Source organism: Vipera ursinii (genome assembly GCF_947247035.1).
Source record: "Vipera ursinii genome assembly, chromosome: 12".
NCBI classification, from domain to species: Eukaryota; Metazoa; Chordata; class Lepidosauria; order Squamata; family Viperidae; genus Vipera; species Vipera ursinii.
In genome coordinates, this window is record NC_139525.1 from 15637875 (window position 1) to 15663162 (window position 25288).

The window sequence follows — 25288 nt, forward strand, 5'->3', positions numbered from 1 at the left end:
GCACTACTAAAAGTCTCGCTGCCGTAATTAAGTTCAACATCAGCTTAGTGTCCACAACAGTAGTATCAGTAATAATGCCGAGTTCAGCACCAGGAAGCTAAAGATTTATTTATGACTTTATGACTTCTTTGGTAAAACTCTGCTTTGGTTCACTTCTCATGAAATTGGCTGTTTAAATTTCAAAGGGCGATGGATGGCGTGCTCCTTCTAATGGAGTTGGTCTTTTATAGTATCAGGGTTTACACTACTATCGAGCTGTCTTCTGGTTTATACCAGGCGACCTTTTTGTTGTGTCACTGAAGCTATTCGGAAATTAGCTTGTCAGGAATAGTGACAGGTTTCTTATGTTTGTAAGATAAAGTTAAAACTTGGACACTTCTTGACCTTGGGTAGACTGTTTTCAAAACGCTTACGTTTTACTCTCCTGTAGGAACATTCTGGGTGTTTGCAGAGTTCCATGTCTGTCCAGCGGGAATGAATAGCTAGCGAAGTTGATGACTTAGGCATGGTGCGATGTTGTGCTACTAGGCTCATTTAGCTGCTCTTAAACAAAATATATGTATTTTAAAATAGTGGCCCAGCTGACTCGACATGGCACTTTGGAGATTTCCAAAATATTGCCTCCGTAAAAAAAGATAAAGGAGACCCTGTGGATTTTACTCAAAATTTACTCATTCTCAAGAGATGCTCGGGATGTTTTGTCCTTGTTAGTGTGCTAAGGTGAAAGGCATTTCCGAACACCTTGAGGAGCTTGTCCTCTCTATATCAGGTCTCCTTGTTCAGAATGAGACAACTTGGCATGGCCAACTTGTGTAATACTGATTGGGACACAAAGGACAGGTATACATATCAGCTGTTGTCTGCATGTCACCACAATCACAAAGAGCAGAAGCCACCGGATAGCCCCATTTACTCAGGGTGTCCCTAGATCTTGTTGTACCTGTGCCCAGTCTATTCAACACGTTCCATACTTCCCAGCTTTTGTCTAAGGAAGGTGCCAGCTCCTCTGTTGGTTCCATCCAAGGTTGGTTCTCTGTAGCCATCTGAATGAATCGCTTCGCCCTTCCAGCGATTGGGTTCGCTTCTCCAGAGGAGATGAAATCAGAGTTTTAAACATGACACAGTTCTGAACGGCTGTCCTGGCAATGCTTGCTTTCCTGCAGGATCTGATAAGAAGAGACATCTTGTACTACAAAGGACGGATTGACATGGACCGCTATGAAGTTTTGGATATCGAAGATGGACGGGACGACGACTTCAACGTGAGCATGAAGAACGCTTTCAAGCTACACAACAAGGAGACGGAGGAAATACACTTGTTTTTTGCCAAGAAGCTGGAAGAGAAATTGAGGTGGCTCAGAGCTTTCCGCGAGGAGAGAAAGATGGTGCAAGAAGATGAGAAGATAGGTAAGACACCAGGTTCTAAGCAGGTACTCAGAGATAAGGAATAGGATTTGCACCTCACAAGCATCCTCTCCTTGGTGTGACTGCGGGGGTCCCATGTCAAACTGTAGATCACATTGTGACCGGCTGTAAGCTGAGGGCATATACTGGCCCAGTATCAGATTTTTTTTAATACAAACGATGCTGTATTTCAATGGTTAGATGGCCTAGACCAGGGGTAGGCAACCTTGGCTCTTTTATGACTTGTGGACCTCAACTCAAGGAATTCCTGAGCCAGCCATGCTGAGGGGAAAGGGAGATTTTCCATGCTGAGCCATGCTGGCTCAGGAATTCTGGGAGTTGAAGTCCACGAGTCATAAAAGAGCCAAGGTGGCCTAGCCCTGGCCTAGACATTGGTATTTGAGCATATGTTCAAATACATATGATCCGTGTGCATATGGATCAGTGTACAGGGGAAGAGTACTGTACATACAAAACTATGTGTGTACAAAATGCGTTGGGGGAAAAACTAGCTTGAGGAATGAAAAGGGAGGGTGGGGGAGAGAGGGAGGGAGGGAAAAATGGAGGGAGGGAGGATGGGGAGGGAGAAAGGAAGGGAAGGAGAAAATGGAGGGAGAGAGGGAAGGAAGGAAGGAAGTGGGAGGGAGGGAGGGGAAAAGAGGGAAGAGGGAGGGAGGAGGAAAGGAAGGGAAGAGGGAGGGAGGGAGAAAGAAAGGTGAAGGAGGGAGGGAGGAAGGGCAGGGAGGAAAAGAGAAAATGGAGGGAGAGAAGGAGAAAGAAAGGGAAGGAGGGAGGAAGGAAGGAGAAGAAGTGAAAAAATGAGGGTTTAATTTTACTCATCTAGGTGAAATATTAATATGTACTGCTAGTCCGTGCACAATATGCCATGCACTAAATAAATAAATAGAAATCAGGAATCCTTCTTCCCTCCTGGCCAGATGTTGAATGTTGGCCTCCTGCTGTGCTATTTGTCCACTGGCTTCCAAACCCATCTGGAACCAACAGGTTGCACTATCCCTTCCTTGTTGTCCATTCTTGCAATGGGGAACTGCAGCCGCGTGTTTCTCCTTGCATGAGAGCAATAGCAGTAGCACTTAGATTATATATCACCCCATAGTGGTTTACAGAATCAGCCTATGGCCCCCAACAATCTGGGTCCTCCTTTTACCGACCTCGGAAAGATGGGAGGCTGAGTCAACCTTCAGCCAGTCAGGATAGACCTGCTGGCAGTGGGCAGAGTTAGCCTGCAATAGCGCATTCTAACCACTGCACCGCCAGGTCTCCTCATATAGAAAAGCCTACTTTTGTTCCCAAAAGTAGAAAACCATGGGCTCCAGTTGAAGGAAATGCTTGTGCTGCCTTCAAAGGAGCACAAGCCTGTAAGGCAGATGGGAGCAAAGAGGCCTTGAAGGAGGTATGGACGGGAAGGTAATATTGTCTCTTTCCCAATGCAAAATCTTTAAGTTATGACGGGCTGCCCAAATTCCCAGCCATCCTGCCACACTGATGGGAAATCTTAAGAGTGTAGCCCCAACCTGTCTAAAGCAGAGGTCACCAACCTTTTCATCCTGGTGGCCCAGAGGGAAAAGGAACAGCTGGGAAATCTGCGTGCACACGCAAGTGAACGGGGCCTCGCGCACCCGCACGGCAGTAGCAGCTCCATTTGTGCATGCGCGCAGGCACTAGCCACCGCTGCTGCTAGCCCCATGCACATGCACAAATGGGATGCGCAACCTGCACGACGCTAGTGGCCCTGTTTGCATATGCATGCAGGCACTAGCCACTGCTCCTGCTAGCCCACGCACATGTGCAAACAGGTCCGTGGGTGCTAGCACAAGTGGGGGTGAGTGTGCACACCCACATGCATGTACTGGCCAGCCTGTCCCATGGTAAGCCACAGCCCAGCAGTGGGCCGCAGACCATAGATTGGGGACCCCTGGTCTAAAGGAGCCAGTGATTGGAAGTAGCAGTCCTGTGACTGGCAAGCACTTCAGAAAATGGAGCTGGTTATCTATTCAAGGGGTATGTGCATGTTGAACTGACTGGTTTGGGAGGATGGAAGAAAAATTCCATTGGTTTGCATTTTCATGGAACTGCATATCCACTTTGCAATTTTTAAACCAGTACATGAACTGGAGTGCAGCACTGTGGGATATCTCCTCTCATTGGGTGAAGGAGAACGTGCTCCATAAATTATGAGGCAGAGTGAATTTGTGAAATGACTCTAGGAGCAGAGGGTTGTGTTCTTGCACTTATGCACTAATGGCAAAATTCAATTATGCACGACAGCGCACAAATCAAAAGCATGCCCAGGACCATAGATATTAAAAAGCAGTGCACCAGAAGCGGGGAAAAAACCCACACTAAAACTGTGGAACAAGTTTTACATCAGAAAGGTGACTTGCAGACAGTGTGGCTATCTGCAAATATGTATATGGATCAGGGGGAGAGTGCATGCAAAACTTATGTGTGTAGAAAATGCATTGAGAAAAAAACTAGAATGAAGAATGAAATGGGTTGGGGGACAAAGGAAGGAAAGGAGGGAGGGAGGAAGAGAAAGAAGGGAGGGAGGGAGAAAGGAAGGGAGGGAAGGAGAAAATGGAGGGAGAAAGAGAAAGGAAGGAAGGAAGGAAGGAAAAGGGACAAAGGAAGGGAAGGAGGGAGGGAAAAAGAAAGCGGGAGGGAGGGAGGGATGGAAGAAGAGAAGGGAGGGAGAGAAGGAGAAAGAATGGGAAGGAGAAGCAGCAAAAAAGAAAAAATGAAGGCATAATCAGGCCTTTTGGAGTAATCCATATCTTCAAGCCTTCAGGAAATCCACTTGGAGAAGAGGGGATACGTTTCTGCAGAGCATTCATTCTCTCCCCCCTCCTCTTCCCTCTCCAGGCTTTGAAATTTCTGAGAACCAGAAACGACAAGCAGCCATGACCGTAAGAAAAGTCAGTAAGCAGAAAGGTAACTAACTCCCTCCCTGTGTTACGGGCATTGAGTGGAAAGCAGCCAGCCCAGAGTCCCATTTTTGCCCGACTGTTCCTCCCCCTGAGTGCCATCTGCCTTTCCCTGCTCTCTCCTTTCATCTGCACACCTTTGAGTGTCTACAGCTAGTCCTCAGGCTACGATGGCAGTTGGGCCCAGAGCTTCCATTGCCAAGCAACGCGGTGGCCAAGCACGACGGCAGGTGGCCCCCCATCGCTTAGCGATGGCAGTCCTGGTTACTGTTGTAACCCAGAGGCCCTGTGGGGCATTAAGAGAGGACCTCATGTGATCAGAGTCCCAGAGAAGCAGGCCAGCGGGGGAGAACAGTGGGTAGGTGGTAGGTGTGGGTGGGTGGGTGAGCCATTGGGGGCTGGGGGTGTCCCTGAGTCATGGCTTAACCCAATAGGTAGTTGAGACTCCAGTTCCCAAGCTGTTGGGCAGAGGTTCTAGGAGTTGTAGAACTGCTGCATCTGGAGAAGAAGGTCAGGTTGGAGAAAGCTGAACCAGATCGTTGTGACAGTGTGCACAAATGTGAAGGAAAGCCAATAAAGGAGAATATTTGTAACTCAGGGTTGAAGTGAGGGGTCCTTGGTGCGCTCTGAGCTGGGTGGTTTTCTTGCAGACCTTTCATTGCCCAAACCAGGTAACATTGTTAGCCTTAGTCACTTAATCATGCCTAGCCCTGATGTTGGTGCCTAGTTTAGGGAATGAAATGTCTGCCAGAAGACAACCAAGCCCGGAGCACCAGAGAGACCTGCATAGGAAACCACATATCCTCAATGATGTTGTGTGAAGATGTTGGACTAGGAGTGAGGAGGCCCAGGTTCTTCTAGTCCCCATGCCACGAAAACTTCCCGAGTGACTTTGGGCCGCTTCCCCTCCCTCAGCCCGAGAGCCAGCATGGTGTAGTGCTGAAAGTGTTGTTCTAAGAGAAGGACAATCTAAGCTTCTAGTCTCCCCTCAGCCATGGAGACCCTCCCTCAGCCCAGCCAAGCCCAGCCCACTTCCTAGACCTAATATGGTGGGGAAAATGGGATGAGGGCACCCTGTAACCACCTTCCTGTCCCAAAGGCAGGATATAAATCCAGAAGTAAACAAATAGACTGAATTGTCCAATCCAGGGGTAGGCAACCTCGGCTCTTTTATGACTCGTGGACTTCAAAAATAGACATTACTTGAATTTTAAGAGACTTGGCTCCTAAAATTTCCAAAATAAAAATCTTACCAAGCATAGCTGACTCAGGAATTCTGGGAGTTGAAGTCCACGAGTCATAAAAGAGCTGAGGTTGCCTACCCCTGGTCCAGTCCTTGAAATGATTATCTCCTGAGAAAAACAGGGTTGGTCCTTCACCTCCTGCAGGGCAGGTGAAGCCATCAGAAGCTGCCTTACCGCAAAGCAGGTGATGGGGCAGGCAAGGTCAGCATTTGCGAGAATTGGACAATTGCTCGGTCTCCCCTAAGCAAGGGATCAGGGCAGCCACTTGATCCATTTTAATGGGAGAATCTACAGTCTTTGACAAGGCAAATAAAGCTGCCTCCATTAAATTCACCCTCCAGTTTTAAGATCTGGCAAGGTTTTCCATCAGCTGTACACCCTGTAATTGTCTTTCAGTCTTTGCCTGTCTAGGTCAGGGGTAGGCAACCTTGGCTCTTTTATGACTCGTGGACTTCAACTTCCAGAATTCCTGAGCCAGCACAGCTGGCTCAGGAATTCTGGGAATTGAAGTCCACGAGTCATAAAAGAGCCAAGGTTGCCTACCCCTAGACTAGGTAGTTGGGCTAGGAAATTGGGGACTAAATTCTTTCTGGCCTGGCGAACAGACAATGGATCAAATTGTGCCACGGCTTGGCTTGGCTTGCTTGGCTACTCTTGCTTGTGATGTGGCTAGGCTGTGGTTTCCTGCTGCTTTGAAACAGCTGGAGCTCTGGAAAAAGGGTGGATAAATGGATTGGGCCAAATGGCACCACCACGTTAAGCTTCTTTTTTATTATTATTATTATTTGGGGAGTGGAGCTTGAAAGGCAATACGGCTACCTTAAGGTCTCCAGGTGTTCATTTTACCTCTTAAACCACCTGAAACTTTCCAGTTTTGGATTGCAGGCATCAATACACCACAGAAACCCGGCATGGCCCTCAGGTGAACACGTTCCTGCAGTGGTGTAAGATTATTTTTTTTAAATGGATTAAGAAGGCACAAAAGGATCTCGTGTACGAGAAGACGGTTCACGTTCAGAAAAAGCTTCAGATTTTGCCTAATGTAATTTAAATGGCCGAACACAATTCAGGTTGCCAGTTGACTTCAGACTTCAGACCAGTTTCCTATATAATACACTGCTCTCCAGACATAATGCAAAACAATCCTCCTGATCTTTGTAAATCTTGCCAATGATAGGCTTGCTGAGATTGGTGGGAGGTAGAGTTCCTGTCTTCTCGAGGGCATCAGATGAGTAAGGCTGTTTTACCCCTTCATCCAGAGAAATATTGAGCACTTAATTGCATTTATCTGCTTAACTTAGCAATCGCTCTCTGGTTATCCAAATATCTCTGTGGACCCCTTGGAAAACGGTGGCGTCTTATTGAACTAGGCTTCTTTGAATACAAATTAATTGATTTCCATCACCACCAGCTTCCCATCCCTTCCTTATGCAGCCTTGGCTGTTTTTGCAGAATTGGGAATTGCCTTTCGGAGAAGCCATCCTTGTCTTTGCAACTTTGGTGAATTCAATGGTGTGAAGTCAAGTGGCTCTTTTTTTTTCCAGTCGAAGGCATGAATATGGAAATGATTAAAGACAAATCAAATATATGACGATGAGCAAAGATCAGCATCTCAAAGAAAATAAAGCCAGAAAGAAAAATAACAATAATAAATTAATCCTATTAGTCCAATTAATCATGTCTGCACTAACTGTTGATGTATTTTCATTGTAGCCCCCCAAATTTGGGAACTGTATGCTTAAGGATGTCTATATTATTCTGTCCATCTTGGGAGACTTCACAGTAGGGGTAGTACAGGTGGTCCTCTACTTTCAACAGTTCATTTAGTGACTGTTCAAAGTTAGAGCAGCACTGAAAAGAGTGGCTTATGACCCTTTTTCACACTTACGACCATTTCAGCATGTCCGTGGTCATGTGATCAAAATCCAGACGCTTCGGGATGCAGAAAGTCACACGGGCTGCCAGAGAAAAGCAACATTTCCTAGATCCCATCAGAGGGCAATATTTTTTTTTATTAAAGAGTTTTACAAAAACAAAATTTTACAATATATCCCCAAATCCCTCCCACCCCAAACCCACCCACTCCCCCCCCCACTTCCCAGAGCTAAATACAGGATTATAGTTACAATAATCATATTCTAAATAAAAATTATGCATAATATACAATTAACCAAATTCATAATGCGCTTTAACTCTCTTTTAACATAACTACAAACAACGTACCAATAACAATATCCCACTAAAATCTACTCATAGGCTAAATGGAACTTTTTAGTCCCATATTTGTTCTGAATATAATTTATCCATCTCCTCCAAACTGAAATATATCTTTCCTGTGAATGATCTTTCAAATAAGCAGAAATCTTAGACATTTCTGCAAGATTTGAAACTTTAAACACCCATTCTTCTATAGTGGGCAAACTATCCTTCTTCCAATATTGTCCCACCAGTAACCGTGCTGCTGTTATCATATTCAACATCAAATTAGTTTCTTTAACATCACAATCTACAACAATACCCAATAAAAACAATTGCGGAGAAAACTTTATCTTTCTCTTAAAAATCTTTTGAATGTTCCACCAAATTTTGATCCAAAAAGCTTTTATTTTTCTACAAGTCCACCACATGTGAAAATAGGTAGCTTCTAAACTACCACATCTCCAACATTTAGACTGTAAATTAGGATACATGTTAGACAACTTCTTGGGATCCAGATGCCATCTATAAAACATTTTATAAAAATTTTCTCTTAAATTTTGAGCCTGAGTAAATTTAACATTTCTAACCCAAATTATCTCCCAGGTGTCCAACGAAATTGGTTCCTGAATATTTTGTGCCCACTTTATCATGCAGTCTTTAACCAGTTCCGTTTCAGAATCCAATTCAATTAGAGCATTATATATCCTCTTTATATGTGCACAATTTAAATCTCTAATTTGTTTTACTAAATTTTGATCTGTAATTGTGATGCCAACCTTTTGATCTGACTTCCACCTAACTTTCAATTGGGTATATTGAAACCAAGAGTAACTTATGTTTTCTTGTCTTAACTCCTCTAATGATTTAAGTTGCCAATCAGTCCCTTGCAATCTAAGTAGTTCCTTATAAGAAACCATATCCATACTCACTCCCATAGATACGCCCTCTATCGCGTGTCCAGGAATTCCCCAAATCGGTATTTTATAATTTAACTTATAATAATACTTTTTCCAGACACGCAATAAAGCACTTCTAAGAATATGGGATTTAAAAGCCCTGTCCACCTTCTTATCGTAAAGCAAATATGCATGCCATCCATATACCAAATCCCATCCCTCAAGATTGTCAGAGGGCAATATTGAGGGGAAGGGTGCCCACCCTATCTGATCTGGTAGGATGGGTAGATTCCCTGTGATTTATTACCCAGATCAAGTTCAGTGCATAGATAATATATGGAATTTGCTGCTCCCGGATGCAGTGGTCAACATCTTGAGTGGCTTTCATGGGAATTAGAATATTTCCAGGGAAAAAGGACATCAGTGGCAACTTGTCCAACTGGCTCTGTACGATCTTCAGAATGGAAGCATAAAGTCCACGTGAATGAATAGAATAGAGCTGGAAGGGACCTTGGAGGTCTTCTAGTCCAGCCCCCTGCTCAAGCAGGAGAACCTATGCCGTCTATCAATGCGGTTGCAGGGAAATGGACTGACATTTTGTTTTCCAAATGTGTCCGGCAAACCACTCTGGGGAAAACTTGTGGGTTGTTTTTGTTTTTTTTTTGTTTTTAGCCTGATTTTAACATATTGCAAGAAGTTGGACTAGATGAGCTCTGGTGTCCGTTCCAGCCCCTCGTGTCTGTGTTCTGTCTATTTACACAAATGACAGAAGTCTTTAAAAAGGAAAAGAGACAACTCCAAACCAATTAAAAATATAAACTAAAATAGAAGGAAGAAGAGGGAGGGAAATCTACCTTGTATTTTGTATTTTATCAGCTGTCAGTCTAATGAAGGCAGCCTAATCAAGAAACCACTAGGACCAGTGGACGGTTTGTTGCTGGAACTTTGTACTTTGATATGGCCCAAGGGCTAATCAATAAAGTTGTTGTTGTTGTAACACTAAGACCAGTCCCACCAACACTGGCAGGGGAAGCCACTCCTATATACACGCAGAGCAACCCACCCCCTCTTTTCTATCACTGACGATGTTACCTAGTTGGGTAATGAAACATCTGCAAGTAAAATAATCCCAAAGAACACCAAGGACCGCACAGTTCAACCCTGAGCTACAAATATTCTCTTCCATCAGTACTGAAAATCGGTTTACGCACATTAACGTATTTATGCGTCTGTTTATATGCATTTCGTGGGAACGTAGCTCCGGTTTGGAGCTATGGTGTGAATGGTCTTCTGGGGTTTATCTCTTAGCCATAACTGCGCTTGGCGTGTCTGTTTTCCTAGCGGATTGATCTGGCTGCTTTCTCTCACCTCGTTCAGTCTCCTTCATTGTCTTCCACGCTTTCTGGATCTTCGTCTAGGCCTGGCAGGACCACAGCTCAGGGAGCAGCAAGCTGACATGAAACAACATTAGTTCAATCTCAGCTCCTCAAAAGTTTTCTGCAGGCTTTCTTAGGCAAACGCTGCTGTCGGATTAATGATCTGTTTTGCTATAAGGCAGCTAATGAAGATTATCATTCAGCAGGAGTCCCTCAGAACCCGCCTGCCTTTGGCTTGCATAACGGTGCCCTGGATTTTATTTCTGGAACGTAGAAGAATAGAATAGGATAGAATAGAATAGAATAGAATAGAATAGAATAGAATAGAATAGAATAGAATAGAATAGAATAGAATAGAATAGAATAGAATAGAATAGAATAGAATAGAATAATGGAATGGAATAGAATAGAATAGAATAGAATAGAATAGAATAGAATAGAATAGAATAGAATAGAATAGAATAGAATAGAATAGAATAGAATAGAATAGAATAGAATAGAATAGAATAGAATAGAATAGAATAATGGAATGGAATAGAATAGAATAGAATAGAATAGAATAGAATAGAATAGAATAGAATATATGGAATAGAATAGAATAGAATAGAATAGAATAGAATAGAATAGAATAGAATAGAATAGAATAGAATAGAATAGAATAGAATAGAATAGAATAGAATAGAAAATATGGAATAGAACAGAATACAATAGAACAGAATACAATACAATATAATACAATACAATAGAAAATATGGAATAAAGTAGAATAGAATGGAATAGAATAGAATAGAATAGAATAGAATAGAATAGAATAGAATAGAATAGAATATAGAACAGAATAGAATATAGAATAGAATAGAATAGAATAGAATAGGAATAGAATACAATACAATACAATACAATACAATACAATACAATACAATACAATAGAAAATATGGAATAGAATAGAATAGAATAGAATATAGAATAGAATAGAACAGAATAGAATAGAATATACAATAGAATAGAATACAATACAATACAATACAATAGAAAATATAGAATAGAATAGAATAGAATAGAATAGAATAGAATAGAAAATAGAATAGAAATAAGGAATCGAATAGAATAGAATAGAATAGAATAGAATAGAATATAGAATACAATACAATACAATACAATAGAAAATATGGAATCGAATAGAATACAATAGAAAATAGAATAGAATAGAATAGAACAGAATATAGAATACAATACAATACAATACAATAGAAAATATAGAATAGAATAGAAAATACTGTAGAATAGAATAGAATAGAATAGAATAGAATAGAATAGAATAGAATAGAATAGAATAGAATAGAATAGAATAGAATAGAATAGAATAGGACAGAAGGCTCTTGAATTTGTGTTTCCATTTAATCCTTGCATTATGATGGACCTCTTTTTCTTCTCCTTCCTCTTTCCTTCTCCACCTCCCATCCAGGTGTCAGCTACTCGCGATCCGTTCCTCCAACATACCCACCTCCCCAGGAGCCACTAAATCAGGGACAATACTTGGTCGCCGATGGCATAGCCCAACCGCAGGTCTATGAGTTCACCGAACCGAAACGCAGCCAGTCACCTTTCTGGCAAAACTTCAGCAGGTTAACGCCATTCAAAAAATAATATATAGAGTGAAGGGGGAGAGTTTTAAAATAAAATTTAAAAAAAAATTAAAAAATTAATAAAAAATATATTTATAGATGGACCTTTTTTGGAGAAGCACTGTTGAAACTTAACATTATATATATATATATGAATGAAATTTCATATCTATATATATAGATATAGATATAGATATATATAAATGAATGAAATTTTGAAGGACCAAAAACATTTTTGTTATACTTGTTTTAGGGGGGAAAAAACAGTATCTGCTGCATTATTTTAGGAAGCACCAAGTATTTCAAATCATGTAACTTTCTTTATTTTGGCATCATTGGAAATGTTGTTAAAATTTGTTCTTGAAGGCTTTTTTTTTTTTTTGCTACAGAAATGGTGTTCCAGAATGATTCATATTTTGCCTTGTGCTCTGCCTATGACAGGCTCCCTCTGGGACCAGCGAGGTGCATATTTGTTTGGAGATTTCATTTACACATCCTGTCTTCTAAATGCATCTGGGTGCAGGGAGAGGTGTTTAAACCCCTTCCTCTCCTATGTCCCTTTCTTTCCGAGCGCCCCGGTTGGAGCCTGTCAGAGGCCCAGGGAAAAAAGGATCAAATTCTCATTTGTTCCTCTGGAAAGAGCTTGGCTGGAGCAACTACCTCGCCAGCAATGAATGTCCAGGGTTGGTTCAGTTTGGCTGTTGGGAATGAGCTGCACTTTGTGCCCCGTAATTCTTTAGTTCTGATCCGACGTTCCTCTGTACTGTGCCACTGATACTTTTGTTGCTTTAAAATGCAGTGGTAGAGGAATGCCAGTTCTGCGGGTCTTCCGCCCTGCAAATTCTCTGGAAGATTGGTGTGTGTGTGTGTGTGTGTGTGTGTTTGCAGCTCAGAAGCACACAGGCAACTGTATCCGAGTGTCGGGTGGGAAGAGAGAGACTATATGCATTTTTATTATGCAAGGAAGTATGCCTTCGGCGGCTGCTGTTGCAGTCTTTCCAATTGCAATCACCTCCCTTTCCTTCGTGGGACTCCTCCATTCCCCTGTAATACCAATTAAGTCATTCCCCATTTCAGTTACACATTCTTTGGGGATTTGATCCATTTCATTTGATTTTTTTAATTTTTATTTATTTTTATTTTTATTTTTGGTAGAACACATTGCAAAAGCCTTTCCTGCATCGTTTCAAGGAATTTATGAAAAGTCCCACCTTTCCCAGTTTATGGGCCAAAGCGCTTCTCAGAATCCTGGTCAGTTGGCCCACTTCAGGGCTCCTAAGATTGGGGCCCAACATCCAAGCGTACCTTAGGCTTATCCCAAAGCTTACCTTTATGGGACAGGTGTGGGGGAAGAAGGTTTAATGCTGCATATTTAAACGAAGTCAACTCATTTGCAAAAGATGCATTTTGTCAGCATCCTTTGGAGGACCACACGAAATGTCAGGGACTGGTAGTCAAAGAGGCCTGGGGTGGGGGTGGGGGAGTATAGCCAGATTGTAGCCATTGCTCAGCAAACAGGCAACACTGCCAAGGAATCCCCAGGGTTGAGAATTTTGCCTCTTAACTCACCTGCTGTGGCCCAAATGGATAAAACTACCCAAATATTTAACCCCAGCCATCCTAGGACTCTTAGATCATAAAATATATATATTAGGGGAGGAGTTGCGTGCAGTCCCATTTTTGTGCCCTATAGAATGTACTTTTTTTAAAGAAAATATATTGATGCATAGAGTCATACGGCTGGAAGATACCTCAGAGGTCATCTAGTCCAACCCCCTGCTCAAGGCAGGAAACTTTATACCATCCCAGTCAAATGATTGTCCGGTCTATTTTTGAAAAGCTCCATTGATTTCCCAAAGATGCAGTAGCATTGCATTCTCTCAATTATATTGCACTCTCTCAGTATCACAGAGTTGGGAGGGACCTTGGAGGTCTTCTAGTCCAACCCCCTGCACAGGCCCTATACTATGCCAAAAAAATTGACTGTCCAGTCTCTTCTTAAAAACCTCCAGTGTTGACACACCCCAATTTCTGAAGGCAGGCTGTTCCACTGTTAATTTTTCTAATTATCAGGAAATTCCTCCTTAGTTCTAGATTGGTTCCTGTCTCGACTTCTGGTCTTTAATCTCTATTAAACACACTTAATTAGGCAGGGAGCATCAGGCTGCTGCTATAAGACACCCCCCTCTGAGCTCCACTGGTAGAATTTGTGGGGTGAAGAGCCCCCAGGGCTGCAAGTAGTAACAATAAAAAGAGTTGGAAGGTACCTGGGAGGTCATCTAGTCCAACCCCCTGATCTCAACAGGAGACCTGTACTATTTCTGATAGATGACTCTCCAGTCTCTTCCTAAAAGCCTCCAATGTTGGGGCACCCACAATTTCCAAAGGCAAGTTGTTTCTCCCGGTTAAATGTCCTCACTGTTAGGAATTCTCTCCTTAGTTCTAGGTTGCTTCCCTCCTTGGTTAGTTTCCATCCGTTGTTTCTTGTCCTGCCTGCAGGTGCTTTGGGAAATAAGTTGGGGCCCTCTTCCTTGTGGCAGCCCTTCAGGTATGGGAAGACTGCTATCCTGTCACCCCCATCCTTCTTTTCCCTAGACTAGGTATACCCACTTCCTGCAATCGTTCTTTGTATGTTTTAGCCTATAGGCCCCTGATCATTTCTGTAGCTCTTCTCTGGATTCTTTCCAAAGTCTCAGCATTTTTATTTGTATTTATTTTATTTTTATTTTTTTGTATTGGGGTAACCAAAACTTGATGCAATATTCCAAGTGTGGTATTACCAAGACTTTGTAGAGCGGGTACTAATACCCCTCTACAAATGGAGGGAAAAAAAGAGAGAAAGAGAGAGAGAGGGGGGGGGGGAAAAGAAGTAGAAGAGGGAAAATGACAGGGAATTGGGGACAAGGGTACCAGTGCAATGAACACCTTTTTTTCCCTCTTACTTCTTCGCCTGTTTATTTATTTTTGTGGGGGGAGGGGAAGGTACCAAGAGCGTTAGTTAAGCCAGTTCGTTTGCTGTTTTATGCCTCGAGAGAGCGCAAGTGAAACCTCCATTATTTTTATCAGAAGATGCTTCCTAAAAAATTCAACCCTAGAGGGGGGGGAAAAAACGCCATCGTCGGTCGCCTCCTTAATTCCATCATAAATCAAGACTAACATGGCCTGACAAGAACCCACCTGTCGGGGCTGGCAGCTTCTTTCTAAACACAGGGAAGGGGGGGGAGTGAATGAGAAGGAAGTGGAAAGGGCTGGACTGACCAATGGGCAAAGTGAGAGAGATGCTGGCGTTGGTTCCCGAGCAAGAGGGTCTGTGCGCTCCCCTCCTGGCAGGGACATACTGTACCTCCTTCCATACAAGGTGCTATGAGGACCGAAGCTGAACTTCCCCCCCCCCAAATCCAGCGGCCCCTTGACAACCCTGCATTCTGGACCAAGAGACCTGAATGGGACCGGAAGCGTCTCGTTCCCTTGAAGGCCTACATCTGATTGGACTTGGGGAGGGGACACCGAAGGGGGCAGAAAGAGGAGAGAGAGAGAGAGAGAGAGAGAGAGAGAGAGACAGAGAGAGAGAGAGAGACAGAGAGAGAGAGAGGGAGAGAAACCTGGGCAGGTTGATTGAACATTGACTTCCGTGCATCTGTTGAAGAAGGACGTGGGCCGTGCCTGAGATCTCCTCTAAGCAGAAAGGAAGAATTTCGAGCCTTTTGGCTGCAGAGGTGACCCGCCATCTGTAGACTGACGAACCGTTTTCCCTGGACTGCAGGAGCCAAGGATTTTCTTTCCAGAGATCTCCGCTTCCCCTTTCTCTTTGAAAATTTAAGGGAAACAAAAAAACAAAGCAAGAACCCAAAAACTAGGTTGTAACAGTTGTAAATAGACAATAAATAGAGGAGGGAGAGAGAGAGAGAGAGAGAGAGTGAGAGAGAGAGGAAAGAGAGAGAGGAGAGAGAGTGAGGAGAGAGAGAGAGAGAGAGAGAGAGAAAGAGAAAAAGCATATATTTAAAATTTGTTTCAGTTTTCGGATGGACAGTAGCTGTCCTTTTTCAGTGTTATTGATAGTACACTTGTGATCCTTTGGGATTCCGATTTTGTTCTCTTTTACGCTTACTTTTTCATCGCAGCTACATTTCAGGGAACATGTATATTTAGTAGCTATTGTAAGTTCTGCATGGCACCACTGGGCTATTTTCTATTTCCTGGAGAAGAATAAAGAATGAGCTTTTTTTTGTGGGGGGGACATAACGGTCGTCGTTGCACTTGGAATGGAGGAACATATGCCAGGGAACGGGTGCAGGGGAGGGGAGACAATTATTCATTGGGGGGGGCTGGACATGACGTTTTCTACAGGGCAGGCTCTACCTGTCCAAGCAAAGGATTTTGGTAGCCCAGCTAATTCTCAGTTGCCAGTTCTATTCTTTTTGTTTTTATTGGATTGTTTGACCCTGTCAAACAAATGTCGGAGTTGTGTGTATTAAAAAAAACAAACAAAAAAAAACAACAAATCAAAACAGTGTTTAAAAAAAAGTGTTGTAAAGACACTGAGCCTTATGAAAAAAATATTTATGGAGTTGAATAAAAAGAGCTGAAAAGACATCTGAAGCGTTTCTTCCTCAAATTTACACGGTGGCCCAGAGGCGTACGTCTTTATGAATCGGATGTAGGCTAAAACAGGGATCCTCGACACAGTAATCCGCAAACTATGGTTGACAACCACAACTCACAAAACAAAGGTAAGCCAGAGGAAACAAATCACAGCGTAGAGCAGGGGGTCTTCAAACTCGGGCCTTTTATGACTTGTGGACTTCAACTCCCAGAATTCCTCAGCCAGACATGCTGGCTCAGGACTTCTGGGAATTGAAGTCCACGAGTCTTAAAGTTGCCAAGGTTGGAGACCCCTGGGCTGAAGTGTCGGGGTGAATTTCCTGGGTTGAGTCATTTCAGAGGGTGGGGAGGAAACGACGTTTATACATTTATATGCATGTTGCACTGATGCCATACAGGTAGTCCTCAACTTATAGCAGTTCATTTAGTGACAGTTTGAAGATACAACCGCACTGGGAAAAGTGAGTTATGACCATTTTTCACATTTACAACCGTTGTAGTGTCCCCAGGGTCACGCGATCAAAATTCAAAGGCTTGGGAACTGACTCATATTTATGACAGTCACAGTATCCCGGGGTCACGTGATCACATTTTGCGACCTTCTGACATGCAAAGTCAATGGGGAAGCCACTTAACAACCATGTAACAAACTGCATTGATTCAGTTAACAGCGGTGGCAAGAAAGGCTGTAAAATGGGGCGAAAAGAGAAAGCGGCAGATGCCGCCAAAGAAAGTGAAAGGTGTCACAAACCACAGATCATCACGAATGTCGACCGAACTCCATTTCTGTGGTTGCGGCAGGGATACAAAATTGGAGGCTGGCATGAAGATAGGAATGTATTGATTTAGCCACAACATTCACAGAACATTTATCAGCTTGAAAACTGCCAGAGAAGCTCATGGAATAACAACAAGACAATCCCTGTCCTCAGATTCACACTCTTAAAAACAATTCAACAGTATCCTTTTTTAAAAAAAATAAAAATTGCCACCACGCCTTTCAGATGCATTTTTGCAGAGGATGGATATGCATGTCAAATACTACATCAGCAAAGGTGGGTCCCTCAGCTTGTTACCCTAATCCAGTTGCTCTGACGTTTATGGCCCAGATGAGTTTCTTCCACTTCTCTGCGTAAACATTGTAGGCTGATGGTGAAGGGATCCTTCGGCACCAGGGTTCAAGTCTCCATTCAACCATGGACTAAGTCTTGGTTTGCTGTATCTCATCAATAAAAAGGTAAAGGTTCCCCCGCACATGCGTGCTAGTCGTTTCCAACTCTAAGGGCTGGTGCTCATCTCCGTTTCAAAGCCGAAGAGCCAGCGCTTGTCCGAGGACGTCTCCGTGGTCATGTGGCCTGCATGACAAGACGCCAAAGGCGCACGGAGCGCTGTTACCTTCCCACTGTAGCGGTCCCTATTTTTCTACTTGCATTTTTACGTGCTTTCGAACTGCTAGGTTGGCAGAAGCTGGGACGAGTAACAGGCGCTCACTCTGCTACGCGGCACTCGGGATTCGACCCGCCAAACTGCCGACCTTCTGATCGACAAGCTCAGCGTCCTAACCCACTGAGCCACCGCGTCTCATCAATTGTTGTGGGTTAATTAGGAATCTGTAACTCTGGCAAGTCCCTGATCTACAGTATGACTAAATAAAGATGGATGGATGGATTGAACCAAAAGAGGCCCTGAGATCTCCAAAAAAAAGGCAGGGGTATTTGTGAAATGCAGGTGGCATGGTGGCCTGGGCTTGTTGACCAGAAGGTTGACAGTTCGAAATCCAAGCGCCATGTGACGGGGTGAGCTTCCGTTCCTCGCCCCAGCTCCTGCCTACCTACCAGTTTGAAAGCATGCAAGTAGACAAATAGGTACCACTTTGGTGGGAAGGTAACCGTGTACTGTGTGCCTTGGCATATCATTATCCTGGTTATGTGACCACAGAAGCATCTTCAAACAACACTGGCTCCCTTGGCTAGGAAACAAGAGATGAGAGTCTCTTAGAGTCAGACACAACTGGAGTGGGGACCGTTTTTTTGTTTTTTTTACGCTTATGACTCTTACAGCGTCCCCATGATCACACGGTCAAAATTCAGATACTTGGCAACTGACTCACATTTACGATGGCCGCAGTGTCCCAGGGTCAAGTGATCCCCTTTTGCGACCTTCTAGCAGGGTGAAGTGTTAGGCCAGGTTCACTTAAGAACCGGTTACTAACTTATCAACTTAATAACTGTGGCAAGAAGGGTCGTAAAATGGGGGCAAAACTCACAACCCATGTCTCACTTAACGACGTACATTTTGGGCTCAATCGCGGTCATAATCTGCATTGTGCTAGAGAGTGAAATAAATTATTCGGACTTTATGTTAGGCCAAAATAAAAGCAAAGTAGCCGTCCAGAGACCCAGATTCGGGGTTCTTCTGCTCATCTTTCATGGTGACTGGAATTTTATGTCAGTGGGGCACAACTGGTATTTTTTGACATCTTGAAATCCAGCTGTGCTTCTAAAAGTTGATTTTCGAATCCCGAGGATTCTGCTTTGTTTCAATCAAAAGTAACGAGGAAAATTCCCTCCAGCGAAATTTACATCAGAGATTGCACGCAGTTGTACTTAGGACAACAAGCAAGGATCTGGCAGTCTCTTTCTCCAATTAACACGTTTTGTGACACGGCAAAAGTTATTGCTGCTATAAACAGAGTTCTCCTCCCATAATGTCAATAGTGGGAAATCTGAAAAAAAAAACCTCAACTGAGCACATAGGCCCTGGGCAGAATTGGATTCAGTAATAGACTGTTTCTTTATTTACTTAAGATATGTCATTAGATCACCCACAAAACATGCCTGTGGGTTCCGAGTCATTAAATATTTAAATGGCATTTTTTTTTAAAAAAACCCATCCAATAGCGCTTTGAAGAACCACACACACACAAAAGAAAAGAAAAAAAAGCCATGACATTGCACTTTTTAAAGAGTTCATTGTTGGCGGATTCCTGCAAACCGGATTGTAGCCGAATGAGAATGACATGTGGTGAAAAGGCACGGTACAAATGCGGAGCTGTGCAACCTCAGATCAACCCTGCTCTAAAATTCGGGCGTTTGGAAAAATTCAAACGGCAAGTTTCTTGAGGAGAATACGTGTCCTGCTTTTATCCGCCGCTTGGCATTTGCAGCCAATATACACTGTCCTGCCTCTGCACCAAGTTCACAGGGATTTGCTGTCGGTGATAATTTGGCCCTTGGTGAATGAAGGGTGAAAGGGCTGCTGTGTGGGTGAACTCTCTCACTTTCACTGTTTCCACACCTGTTGCTCCTTCCATGGTGACCCCAAGGTTATCCTTGAATTTATCCTTGCGCAAGTGATCCCAAATGTTTCTGTTTTCAGACTTTGGAGACATTCTGCGAGCATGGCCTTTACAGGAGTCCTCATCTTGCTAGTCATTCATTTAATAACTGTTCAAAGTTACGACACAGCTGAAAAAAAGTACAGGTAATCCTCAACTTACAAGCGTTCATTTAGCAACCATTCAAAGTTACAACGGCACTGCAAAAAGTAACTTATGACCGTTTTTCACCCTTTAACAACTGTTGCAGTGTTCCCCACGGTCTCGTGATCAAAATTTGGATGCTTGGCAACTGACTCATATTTATGACGGTTGCAGTGTCCTGGGGTCAAGCGATCACTTTTGGACAAGCAAAGACAATGGGGAAGCCAGATTCAGTTAACAACCGTGTCGCTAATTTAACAACTGCAGGGATGCACTTAACAGGAAAGGTCGTGAAATGGACCGAAATTCACATAACAAAATCTCTCGCTTAGCAACAAACATTTTGGGCTCTATTGTGATCGTAAGTCAAGGACTACCTGTATTTATGAATGGTCCTCACACTTACGATAATCTCAGCATCCCTTTGGCCATGGGATCAAAATTTGGGCACTGGGTGTCAACATCTAGTTGCGACAGTTGTAGCATCCCAGGGTTGTGTGGTCAACATTTGCAAACTTCCTAACAGGCTTCTGACAAGCAAACCCAATGATGGGAGCTGGAGTCACTTAATGGCCATGGCCAAAAGGTCATAAAATCAGTCACAAATCAGTTAATGACTGGCTGACTTAATGACAGACGTTCTAGTCCCGATCATAAATTCAGGACTGCCTGTAGTGAAAGAACGTCAGTGACTCATCCTCATAATTTATAAACCAGTTTGGTTAAGTATAAAAGGACTTGTTATTAGCAATGCACATTATTAATAGATGGCATTTTCTTTAGTGATACATTGCTGTTAATATTTTAAGAAAAATCAGAACATACTAGAAAGGACAAGGAAGAAAAAAAAACTCCATTACATAAGAGTATAAGGATAAGTAGCTATATGAAAAAATAAAATTAATTAACCCTTCCTGTTATTTTTACATTAGGGACACACACGGTGGCCCAGTGGGTTAGGACGCTGAGCCTGTCGATCAGAAGGTCGGCAGTTTGGCGGGTCGAATCCCGAGTGCTGCGTAACAGAGTGAGTGTATGTTACTCGTCCCAGCTTCTGGCAACCTAGCAGTTCGAAAGCATGTAAAAATGCAAGTAGAAATACAGGGACCGCTACGGTGGGAAGGTAACAGCGTTTCGTGCACCTTTGGCGTCTAGTCATGCTGGCCACATGACCACGGAGACGTCCTCCGACAAGCGCTGGCTCTTCGGCTTTGAAACGGAGATGAGCACCGGCCCCCAGAGTCAGAAACGACTAGCACGCATGTGCGGGGAACCTTTACCTTTACCTATTATTTTAATTTATTTTGTTCATATCTAGAAATCACTCTTCTCCCTCTCTAGAGTGACCTCAATATTCTCTCAATTTCCAGGCTTCCCTAGGCTGTCAGAAAATGTCAGATGCTACTCAAGAATTTTTGACAGGTCTTCCAGACCTTTGAGACTACGAAGGGGGCAGAGAAGAGCATCAGTAAAGGGGATTAGTGAAAAAAAAGTCAGGATAGCGGTTGCGATTGCATAATCACAGCCCCATCCCTTTGTGCATGTGTGTGATGGCAATAGATATACAAAAGAGGTTTGCATATGATGTGTGAATAATAACTTTGTACATGAACAGGGCTTCGATAGCATTGAGGTATCTGTTCCCCCTCTCCCTCCCTTTCTCTCTCTCTCTCTCTCTGTCACACACACACACATACACACAAACACACAAACACCATGCTGTCGAGATGATGTCATGTCAATCATGGCTACTGATCACACCACAAGTGCCAGTTGTCTCCCACTCTGCTGTGTTTCATCTGAATTTGCTGTCATCACCACTTGGCAGGGAATTGTGCCCAAATGAAAGGAGGCTCCAGGATTGGGATGACTGATTAAGATTTCTTTGAAGAAAGGGTAAGCTTTGTCTACCATCTATGAAAATCATCAGATCTCTTCATCATCTCTTGCTTCTCTGGACCACCAGCTTGGACCACAAGGTTGTTCCATTACTATCAGATAAATTTTATCCCTCTCTTCTGTTTTTTTATTGAAATAATAATAATAATAACAGCATGAAACTGCCCAAGGTGCACTTCTAGATAACTTTTGGTGAGCCTGTATTCCTTGATCTCTCACAGCTTTTTTTATTATGGTATCCTTCCAGTCTGGCTCCAGTCTGGCTCTACTCTATTCTCCCATCCCATCCCATCCCATCCCATCCCATCCCATCCCATCCCATCCCATTTTATTTTATTTATTTTATTTTTTTATTTTATTTATTTTTTTATTTTAATTCCATTTATATCCCGCCCTTCTCCGAAGACTCAGGGTGGCTTACAAGCTTAGCAGTAGCCTTCATTCTATGTATATGCCTGCTTATTATGGCTTTCACACACACACACACCAAGCGGCATTATTACAAAGTCAGCTTATTGCCCCCAACAATCTGGGTCCCATCCCATCCCATCCCATCCCATCCCATCCCATCCCATCCCATCCCATCCCATCCCATCCCATTCTATTCTATTCTATTCTATTCTATTCTATTCTATTCTATTCTATTCTATTCTATTCTATTCTATTCTATTCTATTCTATTCTATTCTATTCTATTCTATTCTATTCTATTCCATTCCATTCCATATTTTCTATTCTATTCTATTCTATTCCATTTCATTCTATTCTATTCTATTCTATTCTATTCTATTCTATTCTATTCTATTCTATTCTATTCTATTCTATTCTATTCTATTCTATTCTATTCTATGTTTGAATCTGGCCTCCTTTCCAGAGTGCATGTCCAAAGCCCATTGTCAATGTCATCGGTACATAAATGATTTCTCTAACAGATCGGATTGCACATAGTGGGAAAAACGCTTATCCAATTTGTAGACTGAATTGTGTAGAAGAGCTGATAGGCTGCTCAGGTCTTCAAACAGGCGCTGGGAGCCTCAATCTCTCTTGAAAGCAAAGAGGCAACCCTTAACTAATACCTAGGAGACCGAACCAAAATCCAAAACTATCTCAACGCATTAAGGGTGGACGCTGTTGCCATTTTACTCCCCACTGTGCAGTGGTCTATCATCAAGCTTTGAAGTTTACAGTGCATGAATCTGAATGGATCATCGGGGGATTTGAAAAGAAGAACCTTTGGATTTTTTAAAAATTATTTTTATTCATTCAATTTATATGGTTGTCCATCTCAAACAAGTGACTCTGGGCACTGAGCAATTATAAAACCAATTAAAACCAATTCAAAACACAATAGTATACAAAATAAGTCTAAAGCAGAGGGAAAAAAATATAATTAATAGATATTAATATACCCTGCCTTGATGCTGGAGGGCTCTGATGGTTTACAGCCGTGGGGGCGAACCTATGGCACGCGTGCTGCAGGTGGCACGCAGAGCCCTCTCTGTGGGCACATGTGCCATCACCCCAGTCCTAGGCCTTCAGCTGAGTTTTATAAAACCTTTGCACTTTAAGCCTCCACTGCCGTGTGCCAAAGAAAAAAGTTCAATCAATCAATCAATTTTAACTTCTTGCGAGAAAAACAAAAAATCTCGCAAAGTTGGAATTGATTGATTGATCTTTTTAGTCCCACCCAGTCTGCTGTTACCAGCACAGCCACGCCCACCCAATGGGCCACACCCACCCGGCACCCGACGATACATAAGTGGATTTTGGGTTGCAGTTTGGGCACTCAAAGGTTCGCCATCACTGGTTTGCAGCAATCAACAAAAACTAGGGGAACCCCCCCCCCAACAAAATAATAAAAACATCATGAGAAAACAAATATGCACTTAACAAACTTAGTAGCCAGGTGTTGTGGACTTTGCGAAATCGATATTGAGATATTGATTGGGGGTGGGTGTTTGCAGATGTTTTATTTTGATACTTAGGAAAGTTCTTGAGCTCGGGCCGTGGGTGGAGTTGACGATTGGGTGTCTCATGGGAGGAGATGATCAACTGAGTGAGGGAAATGAAGTTGTTGGGAGAAAGATGGCAGAATCTGAGGCAGAGTCAAAAGCGGAATCAGCCTGGAATCCCTACGTCCATGGTACCACATCCCTGCTATCCATGGTACCGATACCTTCCTGAGATTTATGTGATTGGTGTAGAACAGGGGTGGGGAATTATGGTCCTTCTAGGACTTGTGGACTTCAACCATGCTGAGTCAGGAATTCTGGGAGTTGAAGTCCACAAGACCTAAATGGGCCATAATTCCCCACCTCTGGTATAGAACTATGACTTCCATCCAATGATGAGAAATGATGGGATTTACAGTATGAGGAGGAGAAGGGCGGGATATAAATGGAATTAAAAATAAATAAATAAATAAAATGACACCATGGAAGGCCCTAAGCCACAAAAGGCCAATCTAGAAGCTTGTCCCAAAGGTGCTTTTTCACGAGGCAACTGGATTTTCTTGCTTTTCCTTGGAAGACGTTTTGCTTCTCATTCAAGAAGCTTCTTCAGCTCTTGACTGGATGGTGGGGAAGGGAAGGATTTATGCTCCTTGCAGACAGCTGGCCATTTGCCTTCTTTTAGAGAGTTGTTGGGGCCATTTGGAGGTTTACCTGTGTCCTTGGGGTCACCTGAGCAGTGCAAATGGGTGTGGAGCCTTCTTGGCTGCAGGATGTCTTCTGCCCTGGGTCCCTTCCCTGTTGAAGACAGGCGCAGGCTGTTGGGGATGAGTCTGTGTTGTCTGCATCTCAAACTGAAGTGCAAACGGTTCCTAGATGACCTGGATGACTGAGAATCTCCGTAGACACTCTAGAAGCTTGTTCTAGAAAACAAATTTGGAGTTTTATTTTTATTCCTCGACTTTATTTAACCTGACATTAAAAACATACATGCCCAAAGAAGTGCTGTTTCTTTGAGTCCACCCAACTAAATTTCCAGTTATGTGACCTGATAGCCTGTTTCCGGGAGACAAAAGAACAATCGTGCTGAATCCCTTAATGGGGGTAGCCCTGTCTTTCTAAAAATGATCCAGGCTGGTTTGGGCATCATTGGCTTTTATCACTTGCCATTCCATCCTCTTTGGAAAAACTGGGATGGAATGTTCTTTTCATGAGGGGGAGGCTTGATTATCATCAGGACCCCTTCTCCAAACATAGAAAGTGGTGGGTTCAACCTCTGGTACCTTCAGTTAAATCATGGGTGGAAGACTTGGCCCCACAACTTTAGATGTTGCTCAGCTATAGCTCTTGGCAATGCCGTCTGGTGAAGAATTATATTTACAACTGCAGTTCTCAATATCTAGAAGGACAAGACTTCCCACACCCCAATTAAAAGAATAGGCCATCACTGAGCTGGAAAGATAAAAATGATTTTCCCCTAAGTTGGCTACCAAAGTGCTAAGAGTCACTTCCTCTTGATCCTGCCACATTCCCTGCCCCACCTTTCAAGATGAATTAATTGAGGCTGGCAGGCAGCAAAGCCAAACGTCAGCATCTAACATAAGCTTTATTTACAAAGCTGCCTCTGGACTGAAGATAAGCTCTCTTTGAAGCTAAAAAGGATGACTC

The 25288-nt window shown here is 43.1% G+C and overlaps 1 protein-coding gene across 1 annotated transcript in view; it reads left to right on the forward strand.

Annotated features, from left to right (window-relative positions):
- ARHGEF9 (Cdc42 guanine nucleotide exchange factor 9) overlaps positions 1 to 11789 on the forward strand; it is a 195620-nt gene extending 183831 nt beyond the window's left edge. The window contains exons 9-11 of the mRNA XM_083372328.1: positions 1164 to 1407; positions 4288 to 4356; positions 11531 to 11789. Coding sequence (XP_083228454.1) covers positions 1164 to 1407; positions 4288 to 4356; positions 11531 to 11712 — 495 coding nt within the window. The 3' untranslated portion in view covers positions 11713 to 11789. The remainder of the gene's footprint in view (positions 1 to 1163; positions 1408 to 4287; positions 4357 to 11530) is intronic.
- The last annotated feature ends 13499 nt before the right edge of the window (positions 11790 to 25288 follow it).